The 25,391-nt window shown below is 35.9% G+C and overlaps 1 protein-coding gene across 2 annotated transcripts in view; it reads right to left on the bottom strand.

Moving 5' to 3' along the window:
* Nucleotides 1-23,904, bottom strand: part of LOC111147527 (HBS1 like translational GTPase) — an 84,333-nt gene extending 60,429 nt beyond the window's left edge. Inside the window, exons 1-5 of one of the 2 annotated variants that reach the window (XM_022503591.1) lie at nucleotides 23,696-23,904; nucleotides 19,930-19,995; nucleotides 12,158-12,286; nucleotides 11,463-11,657; nucleotides 8,745-10,223 (exon numbers count right to left, since the gene is read on the bottom strand). In XM_022503591.1, the coding sequence (XP_022359299.1) occupies nucleotides 8,752-10,223; nucleotides 11,463-11,657; nucleotides 12,158-12,286; nucleotides 19,930-19,995; nucleotides 23,696-23,738 (1,905 nt within the window). In that variant the 5' untranslated portion in view covers nucleotides 23,739-23,904 and the 3' untranslated portion in view covers nucleotides 8,745-8,751. Of the gene's footprint in view, nucleotides 1-8,744; nucleotides 10,224-11,462; nucleotides 11,658-12,157; nucleotides 12,287-19,929; nucleotides 19,996-23,695 lie in introns of those variants that run through there. The other variant, XM_022503590.1, reaches the window with a different exon arrangement.
* Between the last annotated feature and the right edge of the window lie 1,487 nt (nucleotides 23,905-25,391).

A 25,391-nucleotide genomic window follows, 5' to 3' on the forward strand; every position in this document is an offset into this window, starting at 1 on the left:
ATGAGAAATAGAGTGGAGGTGAGGTATAAATTAATTACTTCATCTTTCATAATGAGATCAACAGGTACCTTTTAGGGTTGGAAAATTTAAAAATTAAAGTATGTTACTATGTTACAAAGACAGTACAAATCTCTAAGTTATCAAAGAGTACATACCAAGTCAAAACACAGACCACATATCACAGAAAGCATTATATCTATCCTATCATTCTCATATATGAGAAAAACTCATCTATTAAAACAGTCTCTGGCAAACACAATTACACGCATCTACAGGAGGAACAACTAAACCAAAGTGATTCAAAACACTGAAAGCAAAAGGATGAACAAATACAACTTAGAGAAAGCAGCAATCATGACAGTAAGCAAAATGAATTTAAGTCAAAAAGCATAAAACAGACCATAGAGGAACTTTATATTAATGAAAACGTCAAATCCAGACAGATCATGTTCAAAAGGCATAGGGTAAAACCTGTAAGTAGTAAGATGAAATAAAATGCAAGGGTCTTATTGTATTTTAACTTACCTCTCTCAGCTTATAACCACCAATTAAGGAAATAGAATTTAAGTAAGAATACTGAACCCTGTGACAATTTAAAAGTAACTAACAAGGGGCACCTGGGTGGCTCAGTCAGGCATCTATCTGCCTTTGGCTCAGGTCATGATCCCAGAGTCCTGGGATGGAGCCCTGCGTAGGCTCCCTGGTCAATAGGGAGTCTGCTTCTCTCCCTTTCTTTCCCTTTTCCCCTCCCTGCCACCTGTGTGCTCTCTCTCAAATAAATAATTTTTAAAAAATAAATAGTAACCCAAAAAAGTAACTAACAGAATGTATCATATTTTGTATTCTTCAGGCAGAATTCATACTCTTGACAAGTGCTTATGAAACCATTCTAAAACTACATTGGGCCTCAAAGAAAAACCTCAATATACTTCAATAAGTAAAGGACAGAGAGTACATTCTCTGGTAACAGTACAATGAAAGCAGTAATCACAACAACAATAACAAAACTCCACAACAACCTGGAAATTGTAAAATTCTTTCAGGTTCTTGGCTTAAAAAGGAAATCAAGGGGCACCTGGTGGCTCAGTGGGTTAAGGCCTCTGCCTCTGGCTCAGGTCATGATCCCAGGGTCCTGGGATCGAGCCCCGCATCGGGCTCTCTGCTCAACAGGGAGCCTGCTTCCTCCTCTCTCTGCCTGCCTCTGCCTGCTTGTGATTTCTGTCTGTCAAATAAATAAATAAAATCTTTAAAAAAAAAAAAAAAGGAAATAAAAAATCAAAACTGTGAATTATCCAGAAAATAAAGTTAACTCTAAAAGAACCCAGAAAATAACAGTAATTCTAAAAGAATCCATAAGCCACAGCAAATGCAGTATCAATAGGAAAAATATAATTTCAGAGACCTAAGAAAATGAGACAGAATGTGAACAATGCATATCTACTACAAGGGAGTGGGGAAGAATAAGGAAAGGGTGGAGCTAGGACTCCGATCAAACAATTTATTTCTTAATAACAAGGAGAGATATGAAACTAAATGATGGGTCCATGAGTGACTGCTAAATTATTTTCTGAAATTTTCTGTTTGCAATCTCATAAATAAAAATTAACCTCTAAGGGTAAAGAATTAAAAATGTGTTTGAGTCAAATGTTCCACTCATAAAGGAAGGGAAAAAAAAATGGAAAACAGATTTGGTAATAAACAGATGAACTCACAAACTAATGAAAAAATACCAGTAGAGCTAATTATTAATCCAGGAGCCAGTCCTCAGGGAATAAAACAAAGGTAATTAAAAAAAACAAAAACAAAAAACAAGAGAAAAAAAATGGGCAGAGGGGAAGAGGAGTAAAGTAGAGGGGAGAAAACAACATTTAAAATAAGAATGGAGATAGGGTTGCCTAGCTGGCTCAGTTGGAAGAGCAAGCAACTCTTGATCTTGGGGACCTAATTTTGAGCCCCATGTGGGGTGTAGAGATTACTTAAATAAATAAACTACCAAAAATAATTAAGTAAGAATGGAGATTTAACTGCATATAAGAATAAAAAAAAAAGACAGTTTGCTATAATGCTAAACAAATACATTTGTGAACCATGAAGATGGTTTTCTAAAAAAAAACAAAACATTCAAAATGACCCCAGAATATTGAGAAAGATAAATCCTATGATGAAAGGAATAACTTCAATACTCTTTAAATTAATTAAGGATACAGGTGCCTGAGTGGCTCGGTCATTAAGCATCTGCCTTCGCCTTGCGTCATGATCCCAGCATATTGGGATCGAGCCCCACAATGGGCTCCTACCCAGGAGAAGCCTGCTTCTCCCTCTCTCACTCCCCCTGCTTATGTTCCCTCCCTTGCTGTGCCTCTCTGTCAAATAAATAAAAAAATCTTTAAAACAATAAATAAATAAAATAATCTCTATTTAAAAAAATAATTACTTAAGGATAAAGAAAAACTCTAAATTCTCTCTAAAAACATCACAAAGAGAAACCAAAACCCAAACACATACATACATACACATAACTGCAAATTAAATTTATGAATAGATGGAATAATCTTGAATAAAATATTAGCAAACAAAATCCATCATATTAAAAGAACAATTTACCATGACCAACTAGGGTTGTTCCAATATTACAGGTCTACTAGAAAATCTACTAAAGTTTAATGTTTAATAATGTAATATCAAAAGCCTCTTGCCATCTATAAAAACAAGTATATTTTCTCCACAAAGCTTCTGATATCATTAAACATCTAAATAACAATTTTTTTCAGAAAAGTTGACAAGCTGTTTCCAAGTTAGATAATCAAGTGGGATAACTCACAGAAACTATGAAAAAGGGAAGAAGAAACAAGAGAGACTACAAAACATAATCAAAATTATACAATAACTGTTACAGTAATTAAAAATCTGGTATTGGCATAAAACGAGCCAAAGAAATGGAACAGTAGAGTCCCAAATTAGATAGAGAAGAACTTAATGCATGCCAAAGATGGCAGTTCAAATAAAGTTAAGAAAGAAAAGGGATATGTAATTCAAGAAAAGGTACCATTACAAATCCAGCTGTTCGAAAGACAAAAGATGCCGGTGAAGATACTGAATTCCTATCTTACTCCCTAATGGCAGCTGGATCAAAGACTCAAAGGTGTTTAAAAAAAAAAAAAAAGAAAGAAAGAAAGAAAAAAGACAACTCTGGCAAAGGTCAAATGTATTAGAAAAAATGAATAATCTTTTAAAAAATTATCTTGTAGTGGAACAGAATTTTCAAACAAAAACCTTTAAGAGAAAGATCGATGCATTTGAATGTATTAAAATTAAAATTCTGTCTTATAAAAATGACAAGCTGGGAATCTGAAAAAGTTTTTTCCATGCAAATAACAACAGACTATTATCTTTACCATTTAAATACACGTATGTGTATGCATGTGTGTATATAATACATACATACATTGTATGTATACACACACACACACTAAGAGTCATTACGAAAGAAAACAAGCAGAAAAATGGGCAAAGATTAATAGACAGTTCCCAGAAGAAATATAAATGTATCTAAATATACAATAAAGCAGTTACCTTAACTCTATTTAAGACATATAAATAAATGAAAAAATATTTTCTAATTATCAGGTTGGTGTAATACCAAAAAGAGTAATAATATCTGTGAGAATCTGAAGAGAAACACTGACAAACTTGTGAGAAGGAAATCGGAACAACCTCTGTTAAAGACAATTAGGTAGTAGCAATCAAAAATTTAAAGTCTATATTTTTTGGCTTAGAAACTCAATTTCTAAAAATGGAGGATGTTCATTTTGGAGTCATAGCAAAAGCAACTGAAAATACTTTAAAATGAGTATCAACAAGGGCTATTTACTGTACAACCCTGTTATGGAATTCTACAAAGCTTCTAAAAAGAATGAGATTGATCTCTACATAAATGGTAAGGAATGATAGGCAAAATGCTTTGGTAAATGATACAGATATAGAAGTGTCATGTATCTTTCCATTTGTCTAAATATGTATATGTAGGTACACATATGTGATATGCAAGTAAACTTCTAGAGGAATAATACAAAAGAAGCAAATTGTTTACAGATTTACAACTTCCTGTAGGAACAAGAATGTGGGACTATATTAAGGACCACACTCACTTTCTACTTAAATCCTTTCCTACATCTATGAGCCAGATGTATTCTAAGCTGAGGAGACAGCGGCAAACACATAAAATCCCTGTACCCATTAGCAACTGCATGGGGGACATGGGGGGCATGGGGATTGGTAAGGAGACAGATAAGAAAACAATAACTGTACACACACACAATGTCAGATGATCTAAGTGCTGTGAGGAACAATAAAGCAGGGTTATAAGAGAAAGGGACTACATGCACCAGGGAGGAAAACTGTAATTTTACATGGAATGGTAATAAAAGGAATATAATGAACTAGGATGCATATGAAGGTTCCCCTACACCAAGATTGGGAGTAAAGTCATATATAGACTACAACCTGAAGGATGGTTGGCCAGGGTGAGTAATGGGGGCGACAGTAGGGGCAAAACACTATAAAGAAGCAGAAAAAACTCAGGTGGTTTGTTCTTGGGTGGGTTGGAGAGAGGGGCACACATGAGCAGAACCCAGCTCCTAAAAGGTCTTATAAAATAATTTTAAAAATTTATACAGAGGTTAGAAAGAGCTAAATTTGGAAAAGTTACTCTGGCTGTAATGTGTCAAGTGTTTTGGGTGAAATAAACCGAGAAGTAAAGAAACCAGACAAATGTTTCAGTAATTCTGCCCCAAACTAATGGCCTTTAAAAGGTAAAGTAGCAATAAGGATGGAGACTAGTGGGTCAAAACATGTACAGTCCATCCTTATTACTCACAGTTTCCATATCTGCAAATTTACCTATTCACTAAAATTTATTATTAACCCCAAAAATCACTATGTGTGGCAGGCATTTTTGCAATCATGCCCACAGAAGTGCAGAAAGGCAAAAAATTTGAACCCCCCCAACATGCATAGTCCCAGCTGAGGTCAAAAGGTGATAGATACTCTGCCTTCTTGTTTCAGCTCTCACACCATAAACAAATACCCTTTTTATGACCTATCTAGTGTTACATTTTTCACATTATAATTTTAGTTGGTAATTTTGCTGTTTAAAATGGTCCCCCCTTTAGCATGGTATGTTAAGTCCTCCAAGGTAAACATTTATAAAATTCTACCTTTTGGAAAGCAAGAATTCTAAGTGACAAATATCTTAGAAAAAATTCTTTACAACCAGATAGTTTTGTGGTTTTTTTTTTTTAATTTGTTTATAGGAACATAAAAGCAGGTACCTTCAGCATAAATTATTAAAATCCCATTCTGAAGGATCAAGTTTATCTAAAAAATTCCTACGGATAAACTGTTATGTTTTCTTATTTAAGAGAATCCCAGAATTATAATTTATTTCAATGTAGCTTTTACAAAAATGTATATATACACTCAAAATGACAAGTCTTTTATACCCTAAAAATTAAAAATATAATATACAACTGCATACATCGAGTCTTATATAATTTTAGAAGAAAACTAGTAAAGAAATTACTATCAACACTTCCCTGTCTGGTCAACATTCTCTTTGTTTATATAAGTAACAAAAAGCAATTTTTAGGCTACTACAAAAATGACTCCATAACCAAACACATACTTGTAGGAACACAAAACAAAAAACCTGTTGATACACAGTTCTTCCTCAATGTGTAACCGTGTACTTGTTTATTTGTAATGGTCCACATATAAATTCAGGGTCAATTTAGAAAGTAAATAATCACATAAGAACTCATTACTTTTCTCTTAACTGTGTTTATCTTAACAGTGCTCCCTTTTACATACAAAGAAAAGCACTGTACTAGTTTAATCTCTAGTGTGACAATCAGTTGGATGACCTGCCACTTGAATACTAAACATTGAAATATAACACGCTGGGAATATTTATTACTACTTATATCAGAAGAAAAAAGGGTAAAAGAAAAGTTCAAGAAAGGAGGATTCAAAGCCAAAAAGAGATTAGAATGCGAGTTATTAAACTAGAAGCAGGAAAAAAGTAAAACAAAAAAAGAAAGAAAAGTTAAGCAAAATGTCATGTACACAAGTGAAATCCTAGTTCTTGGCAATTAATGGAAAAGAAGAACCATAACCAAAAAAGCCAACTGAAGACTTTAGAATGCAAGAGGACAAAACATCCATGAACCATTTAAATCATTTAGATCATTTAAAGACAAAAAAAAGTGCGCAAAAATAGTAATTTTAAATATCTTTTGTATTTTATGTCACTTAGAATATAATTACAGTATCATTTACATTCCTAAAGAAAAATGCTCTTGATCATAATGCAAATAAAAATGGCTTTGCATCACAAAACTGATATTGGAATTAGAAAATAATCCAAAACTCTTAGCATACCTGAGCTACCAAGACAGCAGTCAGTCAAAAACTAGCAGTTGGTGCAGAATATGCACTTAGTGCAAGCAATCATCATCACTGGGAATGTATCCATTAAGAGGCACTGGTCTCTTTATCAATGGCCAAAGGCCAAAGGTAGAAGGGGCAAGGGACCTTCTTGGTTCCACTCTCTGAATCTCAGAAACTGTGACACATCCTTAAAGTCAATAAGGCCATATCATGTATGTGCCTAATGGACCAGTAGGCATGACAAGGGCACACAGGGAGACCTATCGTTCTGCAACAAAGTATTTCCCCCTAAATAATCTTACAAGTGGTAGTTACAATCCTAATCAGTCAACAAAAGGAGACCTAGTTCACTCTACAAGATCTACTATATGGCTTAAAAGTATTGTATTTTCGCTTGAAAATCTGTTATAAAAGAAGGTAAAATAATAGTACCACTATTCAATTTCACTATGGGTTAAGTAAGTATTTGTGGGTTCATGTGCAAAGTGGACCACTTGCATAACACTTAATCTATCTGGAATTATTGTCAGTTCCAAACAGACTCATAGAATACAATTCAATTCTAAGTGGGAGACTGCCCATACATAAATCTAGTTGATGAGTCATATACTAATTTTGCAAAATTACTAAAATGTTTTATCAAGGTTTAAGGTTAGGAAAACAAAATCAGCAGTTGGGATGGTTCAAACTTTAAAATCGACCCTAAACAAAACGTGATTTATATGATCTCCTAAGCATCAGTATGATATGCACTGAAATATACAGTTAAAAACAAAACTGAAGACATCATGAAAAAAAGTGGTCAAGAACAATGAAGACATAATTCTGGCTTAAGTTTTCCCACCAAAACACTGGATATAAAAACATCATACACAGCTAAAAATATTGGAATGTCATTCTAAAAATAAACTGAAACAAGAAATACAAAATAAAAATTATCAAAAGCATAGTGAAGTAGCTGCCAGAGAAAAATATTTCTTTACTGGGAAAAGGCCAGCTATTGCATTTTCATTAAGAAATAACATTCTAGATACTATTTTTTTCCTGCAAGAAATATTAATAATACAGTATCATCATCCTCTTATGCAAAAGACTGTAATTCCTAATTCGAATTTTCCTTAGTATTCCTGATTCCTAGAAACTACGAAGTATAAATTCACATTGGTCTTAGCATTAGTAATGCCTCTCATGCTACTGATTTCTTCCCCTAAGGCAGTGGTTCTTAAGTAAAAGTAACATATCAAAATCACCTAGGGACTATTTTGAAAATACACATTCCCAAATGCCAACCCTCAGAGACTGACCACCATGTCTAGAGTGAAGCTACAGTATCTGTGTTTTGAAAAAATTCCCCCAGGGATTCTGATTGTTCGCTAAGGACCACTGCTTTAAGGGATGAATTACATACTTGTTCTAGCAACTAGAAGAACTCTTGCTGGTCTACCATTGCTGTAACTTTGTCACTGCAGTACACACAGCTGTCAGGATCAAAAAGGAAAATTCCACATTTCATTACTCACAGTAAAAAAAAAAAAGTAAGAGATCTGATAAAACTATCTACTCAAACAACATGCAGCCATACTTGAAAACACTTCCTACATACTTATTGTAGAGTGTGCATTTAGGACAAATGGTTTTGAAAATGTATAAAAATAATTTAGTATTAATCCAACTTCAGTACGTACATGGTCCTTTAAAGGTTTTTCATTTCATTACCATCAAAAATGTATTTCAACAACCTCCACAGTATTCTGAAGAGTCAGGAATTTTTAAATTTTCTAATAGAAAAATTTTAAGTATTCACCTACAGAAAAATAATGAATGGGAATGGTATCACTAATATTTTAAAATATAATTACATCTCACCTATGCTATGCCACGTATCGTAAGAAAAATCTTCATCACTAAACTCTAATAATCCCAAGTGGCATTTTCGTTTAAGAACGAAGCATAAAAATACTTTATAAAAGAAAATGTCTCGTTGTAAAAACTTATAAAGTTGAACGCTTCAAACAAAAATATCTGAGAGGTTTGATTTCACAATATCAAGTTTCCATATGCGCTTTGTAAACATACACCCATTTTAGGCTATCAACTTAAATAAAGCCAGTTATCACTTAAAAGAAGATATAGTTTAAAAAAAATTTTTCAGTGCAAAAACACATATCAACTAAAACTATCAACTGACTTAAGACGATTTTAATGTAAAAATCACAACTTGAATCCCATAATATCAAGTAATTCTATAAAGACTTTAAATTAAAACAAAAGCTCTTCAACAGTTAGCAAGTTTTCCTTTTGTTACTATTCTCTAGTGAAAGCTTTCTTTTGATTAGCTTTTACAATGTCATCAGGAGATGCGGATTTGAAGTCAAATGGTGTTATTGCTATAAGAGGACTTATTTCTTTGTCCTTCACATCTTGAACTTGTCTACTATAAAGAAAAGTCTTATATAGGTCAAGAGTGCGTCGCTTGCAGCTTTTCAGTGGGTAACGAAGACACAGTGTTGAAGCAAAAGCTGAAGGTCTAGCAGCAAGGGCCTTGGTCCAAGAGAGAGAAAAAGGTGGTTTCCTAGTCAAAGAGCCTTTATTGGTTTTCTTATTAGCCTTAGCAGAATTGAAACTTTTCCCTAACTTTGAACTTAAAACTTTTGTTTCTGATGTTGGAGCAACTGATTGGTCTACTGCATGTTTTGGAACAAGATGAGGGGTTTTTATAAGGACACTAAGATCAATATTTGAATCTATTCCAGGTGACCTCATTTCAGATAAACTGAGCTTAGAAGACTCCTTCCTAATCTGAGTGTTGTCTATATCAATTGTTTCTGCAATCAAATCAGAAAGTGACAAATTCTCAAGATCTCTTGTAGGAGAAGCTTTACAAAATGCCAAAGATGACAGGGATCCTGTTAATTCTGATATTCCAGTCGAAGACGGATACCGATTTGCTAGCTGTGACAGGGGAAAGGATCCCAAACTTAGATCTGTGAAACTGGCAGATGACTGGTTACAAAGATCAGATAAAGGAAAGCACTGGCTTGGATTGTTTTCTTTGTGTTCCTGAAAGAGTTCAGCTAGGGATGGACTTTCACACTGGGAAAACTGCAAATTGTCATTTTTTAAAATGTTATTCTTGGTACTTTGTTCAACTGAAGAAACACTTCCAACTTCAGTCATTTTAGCAGGATTTACATTATCATGAGCTGTACCTTCCAACGTGCTAGTTAAGAGCGAAGGATTGCTTAAACTTCCTATGCTGTTTTTTACTAGAATGCTCTGCAAATCAGGTAGTGAACTGTTCTGAGTACATAAAGAGTTATTAGGTGTTATGTCCTTTGTCATTAAGGATTTTAAATCTGGTATTTCTTTGAATGAAGAATCATCTTTGGAAACGCATTCAGATTCATGAGGTCTTAACATATCAGCACCTAGATTCTTTGAAAACAGACCTTCCAGACTACCTGTGTTTGATAATCTGACTGATGGTTGACTTTTACAAGAATCTCTTGGCATATCATCAATTAGGTCAGCTAGTGACAGCTCTTTTGTTAACTTACATGATTCTAGTTTCTTTTCACTTTTAGGTCTGTCAAGTTTCTTTTTTTTGTGGAGTAAATAGTGACTTGGTATAACTGAGGAATTAGGATATAATCCAAATTTTCCTACTGGGCCAGAAAAATCAAAGGGTTTGCTACTATAATCCAAGTGGTTTGCAGATTGAGGACAAGAGCTTTGAATATTATCAGCTGAAACTTCAGAGAAAGATAATAAGACTCCTTACCTTACAAAAGCCATTAATTTTCAGATGAATAGGTTGGCATATGCAGAAGGCAGTCACAGCAACCAAAAGGAAACATGAAATGAGGCATTTAATTACTAAATGTTTCTTTTGATTATAACATGAATAAAGTGATCAAACACTTGATCATAATTTAATAAAAGTGAACAATCTAAAAAAACAATAATAAAGGAATTTTACCTTCCTTTAACCATCTTAAAGTGACCTTCTCACTTTGCTCACTGATATATGCAAATACAAGTACCAAGTTAGACAATATTCTAATTTTCACAAATTTTATAATGTGAGGTTTTAACATACTAAAATTATCATCAGAACTGTCAAATTCAAAACGTCTAAAAGACCAATGAAAGGAACTTATTTAGTTCATCTTCTCCTATATTCTTAATGTATTAAAAACAAGCAAACAAATAACATTCTGTAATTTCTGGAATAAACTACTAATAAAGATAAAATACTATAGACTCATTTTCATTTGATCAGTTACAGGTACTTCCCCATCAAAATTCTTTTAAAATTTAAACAAAAAATTAAAAACCACCCTTATTTTATGTTAAGAGACTGCATACAACTTTGTTATGGTGAAAATCTAGTCCTTGGGATATAGGAAATATCAAGCCAGTTAATAAATCACCATGCTCCTACTGACAGACACCATACCAATTATTATAAAGATACCTCAGTTTCCTTCTTATGCCAATTAAATTCAAACACTAACCCCAAATTCTATAAATTCAAAATAAAAGATCAGGCTTTGAAATGCAAGAACAGTATAAGTATGATACTTATGACATTTAAATAAAACTAATACATTTACAAATGCTATAAACATAAGGGCATTTTTGTAATTAATTGTCTGGCTATTAATTTCCATCTCCTGAGCCATCAGAGTTAAAAAAAAAAAAATTAAAAAACTCTCTAAGCTACTGACAAGAAGCAACAAGTGTCTTGTCTTGTTTTTATCTGATTTTATTCCCCCTATATTCTTCTAGTTTTAAAAAGGCAGGGAAATAATCAAAAAACAATCTTTAACAAAGGAAAGAAAACACAGCACTCAGTTTAAAAATTCACAAATGGGGAAATGAATTGATGATCATCAGGATTACTGTTAACATGCACAATTTTCTGCCCATTTTTCTAAACAGCTAAAGCAAATCAAAGCCTCTTTTAAAGCATTAGCTATAAAAAAACTAAAAGAAAACAAGTAAAAGCATACCTTTTGCTATCTTCCCTGTAGGTGTTGCTCCCTCACTCTTGACCTTCCAATTCTGCATTTTATCTTGTTCCAGAACCATTGCCAAAGCCTTCTGCACATCAAACTTGTTCTTCAGAACGGCTTCAATCAAAGTGTCATCTGGCACAGTGTCTCCAAGCACCTCTCTCATGTGATCAAGGCATGAATAAAGACGAGCTAGAACAGAAAGTAAGTAAAGCCATACATAAATGATGTCATGAAAGAACCCTCAGTTTTCAGAACAAAACAAAAGAAGGATTTGAAACTCTATTAGCAGGTCCAACTTTCCTCTTTCCTTGGCAAAAATTACTTATAATGATTATATTTTTATCCACAACATACCTATCTTTCCCTATAGAGCTCATGTAACAATAAATATTGCTAAAAGAAAATAAATCACTTAAGTTTCTCTCCTAAATAAATGAAGATCTCAGTCAAATATTCCAGTTACTAAATAACAGCCACACAACCAATATTTCAACCATGGAGTTAACCATACACTCCTCAAAAAATATACTTAACAAAATGTAAATTTCCCATGAAGATACAAGAGACATTTGTACCATTCTTACCCACAATCACTACTGTGAACAACTGCAAAAAACCTAAGAAATTCTGGTGTATTGATCATCAATCACGTTCACACAGAAGCACAGATTAACTACTCTTTACTATACCTTGATCAATTCCACTCAGCTGATGGTTCAAGAGAGAACTGGAGGACTCTTTCAGATCGTCGTAATCGTATTCTTCTACAGGCTCACCAAGGGAAGGTCTGTCACGCCGCGAGTAAATAAACTGAGCAGCTAGAAGAGAAAATGATGGAAAAATGCTGTAGCACAGCCACTTCCCAGTAAGTCTTTTTTTCCCCCCACAAAAGTTAAAATAGAAATTAAAGATTCTGACCTACCACCTATGGCCATTTACCCACATTCTATAATAATGGATAGAATCAAAAACAAAGACAAAATATACCATATCCTAAATCCTGGTCAGATGTCCTCAGTAACTACTCACTGGCTTTAACAACCATCCTCCTTCTTTCTTCCTATCTCTAACAGCTCCACCGAGCTGACTTTTGCCATAGTTTTCGAACACTACCTTTCCTAACACCTCATCCCTGCCTACTACTCCATCTTCCATGCAAAATGTTCTCATCTTTGGAACAAATATTTCAGACCACATACCAAACCTGCTTATTTGCATAATTAAGAAAATAATAAAAACAAGTTAATTTTCACTTTCCGAGAATTGCTAATTTTGCTTGAACCCAACAGCTGACCAAAATCATAGGCCTTAACTTTTGAACAACTCCTACTTTCAGTCAAACACTGCCTACGCGGTATACGAGTGTCACATACCTCACTGACTTTCAGCAATTAGTCTATGCCATTCTACAGCAGTGTCATCACTTAATATATAGCTGGTATTGTAGATTTCATTAAAAGGAGGAAAGACAATATATGCCCGAGTATCATAAATAAAACACAAGTGAGCAAAAAAGAAAATCATCACACGCACTCCAAGTGCTAACTCTTCCACCTCAGCTGGATTCCCATTGAACTCAATTCCTAGGACTGTGCTCAATTGTGAAGAAATAAAATTAAAGAATAAGAAGGAAATTTTAATACAGTATTCTACAGGCAAGGTGTTATTAGGGATTTTATATTATTTAGTTTTCTGGAAGAGCACATAACACTCAAGTCTATACTGCTTAGTGTTCCTACACTTAACTTTTGTTCATGTTTTCAAGAAGGCACCATCTATGAAAGAAAGGGAAGCTAACTCCATTCAAAGTTTGCAACTACTGCCTATAAATAATGCACATATAGACACCTGATAATAATACTATGGCTTATGTGTTACTCCCATATGCAGAAGGCTGTAGCATAACAGCTATCTATGCATAGAATAAATCAACGATGGCCTTACAGAAGAGTAGGAAAGGCCACGAAGAAACATATAAGTTTCTGATGTATTTTAAAAGCCAAAAGAGCAATATAGATAACAAGTGCCACAGAAGCATAGAAGATTAAGTAATCACTGAAGATCAGCACAGTTCTAAAAAATGAGGTAAGAGGGTCAGAAAAACTGAAGAAGAGGTGGAAGACATGTTGGACAAAAAGAACAAACAAGAGAGATACAGGACAGCTGAGAGATTCAATCTATTCTGCTATAAGGCACGTTACCTCAACAAGACCTATTCACACAAATGGTAAAGAGGAGAATGATGAGGACTTAATATTCAAGTGCTTTGATTTATGAGATTTTTTTCTCCTCAACACTTAAATGTTTGGCATCACCTAAAAGCAGCAGGGACAAGGGAATACCCAGCACAAAATATGACACTGTACCTATAATGTTACTGCAATGCCAGAGAGACCCACAGGCTTCCTCTTGGCTCAGTTTGGAGGACATGTGTCGCTTTGTGCACGCTTACTGCTTGGCTCTCCAACATCTGTGAGCATTTGCCTTTGCAACATTATTCATTAGTTCAACTTTTTCTCACATTTCTATTAAGATTTTTACCTTTTTTAAAATGTAAACCCCTATATTTACTGGAATATTTCTTCATTAGCAAGTTAAGGTATCTTTTCAAATGTGCAAGCATTTTTATTAAGATGATTAGTGTTTCTGATAGGACTTTACAGGTTGACTGATCTGTCATGATCCTAGTTTTTCCCAGACGTTCTGTTATTTTCAGTATACAGTTTTGAAGACCACAGGTTTTTCAAGAATACACACATTATGTTTTATATATTTCTCCCTATTTATCCCCCTTCAGTACAAGAATAGAACACTATTAAAAAGTCAGCATGGCTAAACAGAAGAGTCATCCTATTTACAGACTCTCTAAGATGACCACTAATTTCATGTTAAAATCTCAGAACGAGGACGTGTCTTACAATCAAATGGCATCCGACATCATGTAACACTTAGACTGACAGGAGATTTACTTTAGGTGGTACATAAAATTACAATATACCTTACATTCTGTGGCATCTTAGATTAATAAAATGTGATAGTACTAAAAAACATAAACTGGGCCACTTTGTGCCTAGTGATTTACAAATTATTTTCCTAGCTATAATAGACTATTCAGTTTAGCCTAAAAGTAACAAATATATTTGCCCCAACTTCCTTTCATAGCTTTTACCTGTAAGGAAAACCCCAAGAAAAATAAAAAATTAAGTGAGGAAAAAAATCAGATAATTTCCCCCAACAATATTTACTTAGGAAATACTGACAGGAAAAGGGAAGTTGTCAATATCCAGGCTGCAACTCAACCTCAGAGGAGCTATTTTTTCCGGGGGGGGGGGGTGTTCTTACCCCAGATGAACACACAAACCCAACTCAGAAACCTACACTATGGCCACTGTTTTGGAAGCAGTGTTGGCTAGATTTGCTGACAAGTGGGGAGGGAAGGAGGATAGACAAATTCCCCCCGGGAACATAACTACTAGTGGGGAAAAATAGTCCAAATCTTTGAAGTTGAAATGAGAGCCCCAAAGGCAACAAATACAATAAAATAGTAAGAAAAAAAGCAATGGAGAGAAAAAGGATAAATACAAAATGCTATTTGTTTCTAAATTTAAATCACAAACTTTAATGGAAATGCTTTTTGAAAAATTGGGACATCCACGTTGACTTTTAAAACTTAAGGCAGTTTAACAAACATTAAAGTTTTAAGAATTCAAAACCAAATTGTTTCCTTAACACCTTAAAATAAAAACCATCTAAGAGGCACTCACTAACGACACAGCTGTCTGGGCTTCTTGCTCTAGAGGTTCTGATTCAGTGAGGTTGGAAATGGAGCAAGAAACCTGTATTTTTAAAGCTGCATTTGGTCTCCCAGCTAACCAATATCATCAGGGAAGATTAGGAAATACTGGCCTACAAGTCCCCCCATAGTCCACTCTGTACAGTAATCAATTCCCTTCCCAAAATACAGCCCCCTCACTCAAAACCCTTCAATAAGCTGACAGGACACACCTACAATTAAAAATTGCCTTCCAGGGGCACCTGGGTGGCTCAGTGGGTTAAAGCCTCTGCCTTCGGCTCAGGTCATGATCCCAGGGTCCTGGGAATCTCATCGGGCTCTCTACTCGGCGGGGAGCCTGCTTCCCCCTCTCTCTCTGCCTGCCTCTCTGCCTACTTGGGATCTCTGTCTGCCAAATAAATAAATAAAATCTTAAAAAAAAAAAAATTGCCTTCCACAGCTTGCCTCCTACTTTCTTTCCTAGTCCTCTTCCCTGCTGCAACCGTTATGTGTTCTCAAATAAGCCTCACACAGAGGCCACTGCTCAAGCGCTATTTTCTTCCTCAGAACAAAGCCATTCTTCCTCCCAAATTGACCAGTCCATTCTCCCTTTCTTCCAGAAGCCTTCCCAGGCCCCTTCATGTAGGACTATGGCTCCACCCACCACACTGCTATGGCATGTCTGAAGAGGACCTCTAACATGCTACCTTAAACTAATTTATAAATTTATTAAATAGGGTTTTTCATACACATTAATACTCAATAAAGATTTTGAGTTGGAACGCACTGAATAAAGATTACTACTGCTTAAGTAATCATTGAAGACCTTTTGACTGCAGTAGCTCCAATACCTTGATAACATGAAAAACGAAGCAAGAGTCAATTACTATGAATGTCTCAGGAACAACCAATCACCAAAAGCCAACTAGGCTTTCCCAAATAATGCAACCCTTAAGCTATAGCCAATCAAATAATTTCTTTGCTTTGTTTCCTGTCTTCTCTATAAAACCCCTGCTCCTAGCTCCATTCCAGTGGAGCACACCTAACCACCTCCAGTTTGGAGCTACCTGATACAAACTGATGTTTGCTCAAATAAATTCTTAAAAATTTCAATATGCTTTGGTTTATCTTTTAACACTTCTAATTTCAGTAGGCAAAACAAAACCCATAACTGTTCAAATAAAGTTATATGTATGTTGCTTTTGCCATCCCCAATTCCTTGACATATGTTCAATATTCAGTATCAAAGTCAATCTTTCCAAAGGAAAAAAAGCTGTAACATTTAGAAATCACGAAAACTGTACTTAGTAGAGTTCAAAAAAATACAAGCGCTGATGAATTTTAGAAAAATTCCTATGGATAAAGCACTCAATTATCAGAATTCATTAAGACCATGAATATGATCATCTCTACAATGACAGTGGCAGTTTGAGAACAGAGAGGATCCTTCTAAATCTCTTCATTATTTTTACTGAAAATCACCTGGAAAATATACCACTAAAGAAGAAAAGTTTCTGATCTAATATCACTATGTTTTAAAAAATTAAAAAATCCCAAACCAGATGTTTTTTGTGAAAAACACAGTTTGTCACAGAAAAAACTCAAAACCATTTAACTATCTCCTACTTCAATAACATCACTGACTTCTTGGAGTGTACTAAAGTAACTCAAATTATAAAGCTGTCCTGAATATGAACCACACACAAGACACACATGAAGAGCTATGAGAGACACAAGGATAAACTCTGACCTCAAGAAAGCTAGACCATGAGTGTAAATCTCAGAAAAACACCCTCAGAATGTCTGACCTCAGAATGTATCATCAATTCCTAACACAAGATTAAGCATGATTTATTCAGATAAGACTAGATAAATCAATGTGTTAACCTGCAAGATTAAGATTTCTTTCAGTAGGGGCGCCTGGGTGGCTCAGTGGGTTAAAGCCTCTGCCTTCAGCTCAGGTCATGATCCCAGAGTCCTGGGATCGAGCCCCATATCGGGCTCTCTGTTCAGCAGGGAGCCTGCTTCCTCCTCTCTCTCTCTCTCTCTCTGTCCACCTCTCTGCCTAATTGTGATCTCTGTCAAATAAATAAATAAAATCTTTAAAAAAAAAAAAAAAAGATTTCTTCCAGTAGTTCCTCCCTCTGTAAAGGTTCCCACCCTTGTGCAAGTCAGATTCAAGCAACTTCTAAATCTGTAGGCCTTAACTCCTCTAATTATCTCTGGAATCTCTCTCCAAATCTAATGCTACCACCCTTGTCCTAAACAAATGATTCTCAAAGCAAGCATCAACATACCATGGAGGGCTTTTTAAAACAGTAGCTGTGCCCCACTGTGAGTTTCTGACTGGAACAGGGCCAAGAATTACTTTTCTAATAAATTCTCAAGTGATGCTAATGGCACATGGACATTTTGAGAACACTGTTGTCTAATATCTCCATCTTTAGTTAGTATAATAACCTCCAAACTAATCTATGTATATCCACTCATGTACCGCCTTCAATCCAGTCTCTACTTTGTAGAAGATTTTTTTAAAAACTCCAATCTAATTATCACACCCACATCATCATCTCATTTCATGAGCATGTCATGCTCTCTACTGTGCTTAACAATATGAGTGATGAAGTTCATGCTAGCAGCTATCACTTTATCACCTAGTCAACGGTGACAGTATTATTACAGGAGCCCGCAAGGGTTAACCCATGAAGTTTTCTTTAACATTGCAAATGGCATGTGTCTAAGAGGTTCCTTGGACAAAATTTTTTTTGTTTTATTTCTTTTATTTTATTCGTCATCCCTATGCAATGTGGCCTTGAACCCCTGCATAAGGAGCTCTAAAGGAATGCTGATGAAGCCATCTGAGCTTCAAACCCAGCCTTCTTTATTCTGCTTTGTGATACTGGGGTTGCAGTCTCCAGGAAGTTCATTTCTTTGACAGTTAGCTCCTTTGGGGATCAGCCAATGGGGGAGATGCTAAAGGGAGACTGGAAGGCCAGGGGAGGAACACAAGTGCTCCTTTCCTTTTTGCTTCTTGTGCAGCCCCCTTTGCCTCACCCACATTGTGCACTACAGTAACGGCAATTAGGACCAGTGAGCAGTTTGCCCAAAACTCCCAGAACCAGCTTCCATGTGTCCCCACCTACATCCCTCAGACACCATGACCAGCAAGCGAGCTAGAATTCCCTCTTCAAAAGGCTGAATCCCAGCTTCACAGGGTCCTTTTGCCGACAGCAGTACCAGCCATGCAGTCCCCCTCCTCAGAGAGTTGAATCCCCCATTTCACAGTCCCTCCTCTGAATTTCAGAGGCAAAGCAGAACCCTCGTCACAGGTCTAAGACCCAGCTCCAAGGAGGCCCTCTACAAGCTTCTAAAAAGTTGGGTCTGACCTCACCCATTTGCTCCTCTACAACTAAATGCTTCCTGAAGTTACCACCTTCCTTGATATTTTGCTTGCCTTTCTTGCATTTTTCACTCTTTAAAATCTGGTGAACTACTTGTATTAAATTCTCTCTGACAAAATAACTGGTGCAATTTATATCTCCTAATAGGATCCTGATTGGTAACAGTTTAACACTAGAGAAAGAGAGGAAAGGCCTTGATTAGTAAGGCTAAATGAGGAAAGTACAAATAAAGAGCTAGATGCATTTCAGAGGAACAAATAACAGGGTAAGAAATGGCAGTTAGAGAAGAGGTGCTAAGACAACTTGTGGAACACCTATGCTTTATAAAGAAAAAAGAATTCTAAAAAAGTCAAAAGAACATATCTGGTCTTCAGAGACTGAAAGGGAGATTAAAGCAGGCACAGGGGTACAGGACAGCTCTGCAGACTATATGGTATTAAAGACAAAGTGGATTTTGATATAAATGTTAATTGTATTAAGCCTTTGAAGTCATAGAAAATGAGTTTTGTGAATTATATTTATATTGTACCTAACTATATTTAATTTTACCCTTTCCTGGCAGATTAAAATTCAGCAAGGCATTTTAACCAAATGTTTATAGAGTAGGCTGAAATATGAAGACAAATACATTGTTACGGAAATTAGGAGAAAAGGTCTAGTCGGAGACTATGTCTTTGCTGAAAAGAAGGTATGAATGTATCATGTTTCCTTTACATGGTGTCAAGAAGAACTCTTTCAGCTGGTAAGATAGGAGATGCAGCTCTGATGTGGAGTCCTACAGGAGCGTGAACTCTAAATCACTCTGACTCCGGGAAGACTGACCTACATGGATTTGGTTGATTTAACAAACTGTTTAATAGTAGATAAACTGAAGTACCATATGAAGGGAAGTCTATGCGTGACACCTCAATGTTTCTAAGATTCAAGAGATTGCTGAACATATAAAATTAATTACTACCGGCCTTCAGAAGTTCTAGATTTTCGTTACTGACTAAATTACCATTTCGGTACAACTCAGATTATTTGCAAGTTACAAAGAATATTGGAAAAAACATAGTTTTCAAAGTTTTCTTCGAATGTTTAAAGCTAAATGATGAAATCAAAACTTTAGGTTCTATTCATGGGTAAAGAAATGATTTTATACATTTATAAAAATTAAAGACATTATCTTTTTAAATGTTACATAACATTATAGTCTTATGGAACACTCTAGTCCTAGAATGACAATAATACTTAACATTTTTTAACACCCAAATAAGTGGAAGTCAAATTATTTTTTAAAAGTCACCTGTTGATGGCGAAATACAATAATCATCCTCTACAGACTGGCCATAGAGATCATCATCTTCAAAATCTAAAATAAAAAAACAAGAGACAAATTCTTCATAAGTTCTTTTTATATTCTTAGTTATTAACAGAGGAGCATCTGAATTCTCTCCAAACTAAACTGTCCCTCAAAATTAAAGGAGCTTGGAATGTCTATTTCTCCAAAAATTCTAAAAATTTTACCCCAATGTAGGTACTTACTTTCTATATTCATAAAGACATACATAGTTCTTCAGTTTTTAAGCTAACTGGGTTTTCTTAAAATTCTTCCAAGTTTTCACTGCATGTGATCAAAAAATGATATTATCAGAGACCTCAAACTTGAATCGTCTCTCCAGTGTTAAAAATCTGAAGTCATCAATTCATTCTTTTCACCAAGTGCCCTTCCATGACCAAAGCATTTGTTTCCCATACAACTAACTAGTATAAGGAATTCCAATCAGAGCATGAAAGCAGTTTTTCTTCATGTCCAGCTGGTTAATTTCTATAAAAACCATCTTATCCTAAACTCCCTTATGCTCTTTGTTCATGCTAATGAGACTTTTTTCCTACTGACCAGAATATGCACTTTGCCCAGATTTTCCTAAGGCTGTTTCTTTTTCCTCAGTAAGGTTCTAGCTAAAACATCACCTATTTGCATATGTCTTCCCTGACCATTCTGGTAAAGCCACAAGCCCCCCTGCCACTTCCACTCTCTAGCACACTCCTTCAAAACTGTATCTGTTTCATTCCATGAGACTATAAGCTTTTTCAAGGAAAGGTTTTGTCTTAGCCAACTACCTGGCACATGGCTGGAACTAAATTAGTTTTCCTTTTATTATAAATTAATGAATCAATTTAAAACTAAAACGTACAAAAAAGGTAAATATATTTACATAAATGCATTCATTCACTTGATAAATAGATTATGCCAAGGACTATTAGATGTATCTGAGGGACAACAATGAATGACACGTACATTTCCAGATCTCTATGAATCTAAAATCTAACAGGAAAAAAGGAGACAAAAGCAGGCAATTACAAAATTATATGATAAGCGTCTGAGACATGAGAAATATAGAGTGATTATAGAGTGATTTGGGATCACACATACGAACAACAAAAACAGAACTCGGAGTGGGGTGGCTAAGGAAAGATCCCCTGGAATATAGTATTTAAACAAATTCCAAAGGATCCTTAGCTAGTTTCTGACGGTATTCATACAGTAGGAACACATGTTCAAGGGATGAAACATTTACAGCAAAGAAAAATTAGATAAATGCTCCTATTGGATAAAAATATGTAGCAGCCTGGGATGCCTGGGTGGCTCAGCCAGTAAAGCGTCTGCCTTCGGTTAAGGTCATGATCCCCAGGGTCCTGTGATCCAACCCAATACTGGGCTCCCTGCTCAGCAGAGAGCCTGCTTCTTCCTCTCTCTGCTGCTCCCTTGCTTGTGTTCTCTCTCTCTCTCTCTCTCTCCCCCTGTCAAATAAATAAATAAAATCTTTTAAAAAATATGTAACAGTCAATAAACTAGACCACAATCCCAAGTAAACACTTTATTATCAGCAAATTAATAAGGAGTCACTTTCAAAATACTATATTTAGATATGAATGCCAAGAAACTTTTCTAGGTCAGTTTTTCAACTGAAATTGATCCTAACAGTGCCACAATATAAAAAAATGAAGAGAATTCTTTCCTAGGATTTTTGTAAAGTGGTTCTTCTCCTCAATAAAATTCTGTAGTATTTACTGAACATAAGGCATTGTTCCAGGTACTGGAATAAATATAACAATAGAGTAAATATAACAATAAGGTATGGACTACACCCTCCGGCACTTTTAAATTAGTAGCTAACATAGCATTAGCTGAATGAAGGCAGCCAAGTAAAGTACTACCCAAATTACAAAGAACAAAGTGAAAGTTAGAGGAACCAATAGGTTTAAAGTACATACTCTCTAATAACATCATATTACTTTTAAGAATTTTCAATTTACTATTTGAAATTAATACAAGGGGAGAAACTTTAAGAAAAAAGAGAAATAAACTGAATCCTTAAAATGAGTAGAACTTTTATAACCAGGAATTGGGGATGAACTTCCTATGCTATAGCAACAGCTTGTTTATGATGTCATCAATTGTTCCAAAGAAACATGAAGGACAACCTAAACTGGAGTTGCCTAGGTGAAAAGAGATTTAGCACTTACTCCCACATGCCAAGCACCTCTCCTCCAGAAGGACTTTACTTCACATAGAAATCCTACTTAAATTCCGCCAACCCACAATGAATAAGGTGTTCTCACTTACATAGCTCCCACAGCACCTTGGGAGTAATTTTTGTAGCATGTCATACTCAACTCATCTGTTACTTGTATATTCCCCCCTTTAGAGTCTCTCAAGCATCCAACTATCAGTCCCCAGAGCTTAGAGCAGTACTCTAAGCACTCCATTAATGAAGAATAAGCACTCAATTAATGTTGGTTGAGGAAATTATAAATACTCATTTAAGAAATAAGTTGCAATTAGGCCTATTCATATTTTTCATATCATAACCTCAAAAATAACTGTCAGGCTAAAGTCATCTCGCAGGTAGCAGTGATCCACACGCCATGTTTACATCCACTGCAACACTTAAAACAGCCTCCAATCTTAAGTGAACACCAGGAACATAACACATGACAGGCTAACTAGGTGACAGTCTCCAAATGTAGCACAGGGTGTTAGCTACCCTCCACTGTGGTTAGGGCAATACTGATGTTCTAGAATAATCGTCTGGCAGTGCCAGTAACAACCACCAACATATTAAGCACACTTACACGACCTGCACTTTAAAAAGCCATAGGTCTTTACTCCTTTTTTGCACTCCTTCATATTTGTTTATAATTTTAGTTGGCATGATGCTTGGTGATGCCTATAATTATCCACTGTGGAGAGGATGCACTTACCCTAAACTAATTCTAACTCCTTTTAAACTCCTAGAGAACATTCATATGCACATTTTTATTTCTTTTTTTTTTTTAAATCGAGAAGTATGACCCACAGTCCCCTTGCTTCTAGCATCACCTTTTTTCCTCCTCCCATTCCAAAATACATTTAAATTCAGCATGATCGACCAAGAATTGGGTATACACACCTCAAGATCATCTGATCCACTTATTCACTGGGCCTTTCTGATTTTTTTATCGTCTCCTAACTTTCCAATTTAACTTGAAACTCATAGAGAATGGGTTATCTGCTCAAGCCAGGTTTTGTACTAAGTATGTATGAACAAACACAAACGATTTACCACGTAGATCTAGTTACAGCAGTTGAATGTAAGCATGAAGTCAACCCGTCTTTTACAAATTAGCACAGTTTCATGGGCATTTTTGAAAGGGGGGTCGGAAGACATTACCTAGAAGTAGACAATTGTCTACCCGACCTGGGAGGAGAAAATGGGAGGGAGAGATGATAATGCTTACGTGCACAAATATCACCAGATCCCAACATTCCCAAATGTCCTCCCATACGACGGCATGCAGCAACCTCCCTCTCCCTAAATAAAATCAATCCCAGCGGGCAGAAATCATGACTTAAAACAATGCCATTCGCTGGCATTCAGATGTATTGTTTTTTTCTCCAACTGAGGCTACTCCGAATTCCAGCCTGGCACCACTAACGAGAAACTCACAGATCCAAGTGGGAGCCAACGGGCTGAGATAACAGCTGGAACCGCGAAAGTGACGTTCCGGCATGCCCTGCCACCTACCTTCATCGTAGTTATAGCCTCGGACATTCCGATGCCGGGCCATGGCGGCGGAGAGGGCGTTCGCCACCCCTTAGAAAACACACGGTTTAGATACTGATAAAGCGTCAACTGCGGCCTGGACACCACATACGCGCCATCTTGACTTCCGGCAGGCCTCTGCGCTGAGCGCTTGCGCACGCGCAAGGAGTTATCTGCGCACTGCACGACGGTAACCTCTCAGGGTCACCCGCCTCCCTGGGGCGCATGCGCAGAGATGTGCGTGGACGTAGGCTTTTACCATGGTGCCCGCCCACAGACAGGTTGACTGACAGAGGGCTCAAAGGGGCGGGATCCCAGTCCCTCGTTTTTGTCGGTTTGTACCAAAAACTTGGAGCCCGCGTTCCTGACCTACGTCAGCGTTCCAGGTTATTTCCGGGGTCTGGTTTCTGATAATGAAGCTGACTGTGTGCACAATAGAAGCAGGAAACTTAGGTAACTTTAATCTTTGAGGCCTAGTTAGGGACGTGGTAGGCACGCACAAATTTGTACTCGTTTAGTTTAAGAAGTAGTCCAAGATTTAGAGGGGGTAAAAAGGACTCTGTTTAAATGGGTATATATGGTTTAACTGAGAACCTGTTTACAATAGGTCACCGCCTTCGTTTATGTTAATTTATGGTTTTACGTATATGCTCCATCCTGCGTTAACATCTCTAGGAAACAGAGGTCGGCCCTTGGCGATGCAGGCAGTTACCATCAGCATCATGAAGAATTCTTTGAGCATTCACTGATCACATAATCATGTGTAACATGCTAAGGGTATTAAATATAGCTTTTTGGACATAGCGCTGGCCTTACATGTCCTCATTTCTTAGCACACAAAGTGGAAACAAAAACACAAAGTGAATGATGTCATGTAAAAAACAAACGTCATTATCATACTAAAATTACATTTCGGTTTTAGCCTGTGTTTTCAAAATGGTGATAATTTACATCAAATTCTAGAAATGAAAGCTTACTCAACTTTACTATACATAATAAAAAAAATTATGCAAATGCAGTTCATATTTGTAAGTGGTCTAAATATAATTTAAACGTGCATTTGACTGTATCTGACTACCAAGTGTTTGTTCTTAACTATCATTGATGTTTAATGTAGCTCCAAGACAAAATTATACCCAAAAAAGTTGCTAATTTTATATGGCCTAAGGGTTTTATTTTACACTTTTAGATAATTTTTATGTTGCAGCCTGTTTCTTTGTAAAATGGAGATAGTAATAGTATCTAACTCACAGAGTGGTGAATAATAAATTATCCTTTTAAGATGATTTCACACAGATCTCAGATGCTTTAAAATATTAGGCATTATTAAAATACAAATAGCAGCTTCTAGTGTGGTATAATTGTCAGTTATGAGCTTCAGTATAACTCACTGAGGTACAAAGAGGATGAGTTATAAAATGACCACATAAACAGTACTACAAAGCAATGAAGAAGAAAATATTACTTCTGCCTGAGGGATAGTATATAATTTGCCTCTGGTTCATCAATAATGCACTCTTACATTCTAAATACTTTTTAGAGCCTTGGCTACGTCTCAAGCAATAGAGCTTCTTCAGCAGTGAAGACTTCACTGACTTCCTCAGAAAGTGTTAGGGATTTTATTCTCAGCCTCTAGAACTCTTAGTTGTGATTTTTGTATTGTGATTTGATTGAAAGT

The sequence above is a fragment of the Enhydra lutris genome, unplaced genomic scaffold (assembly GCF_002288905.1).
Source record: "Enhydra lutris kenyoni isolate GAN:26980312 unplaced genomic scaffold, ASM228890v2 scaffoldscaffold17, whole genome shotgun sequence".
NCBI lineage: Eukaryota > Metazoa > Chordata > Mammalia > Carnivora > Mustelidae > Enhydra > Enhydra lutris.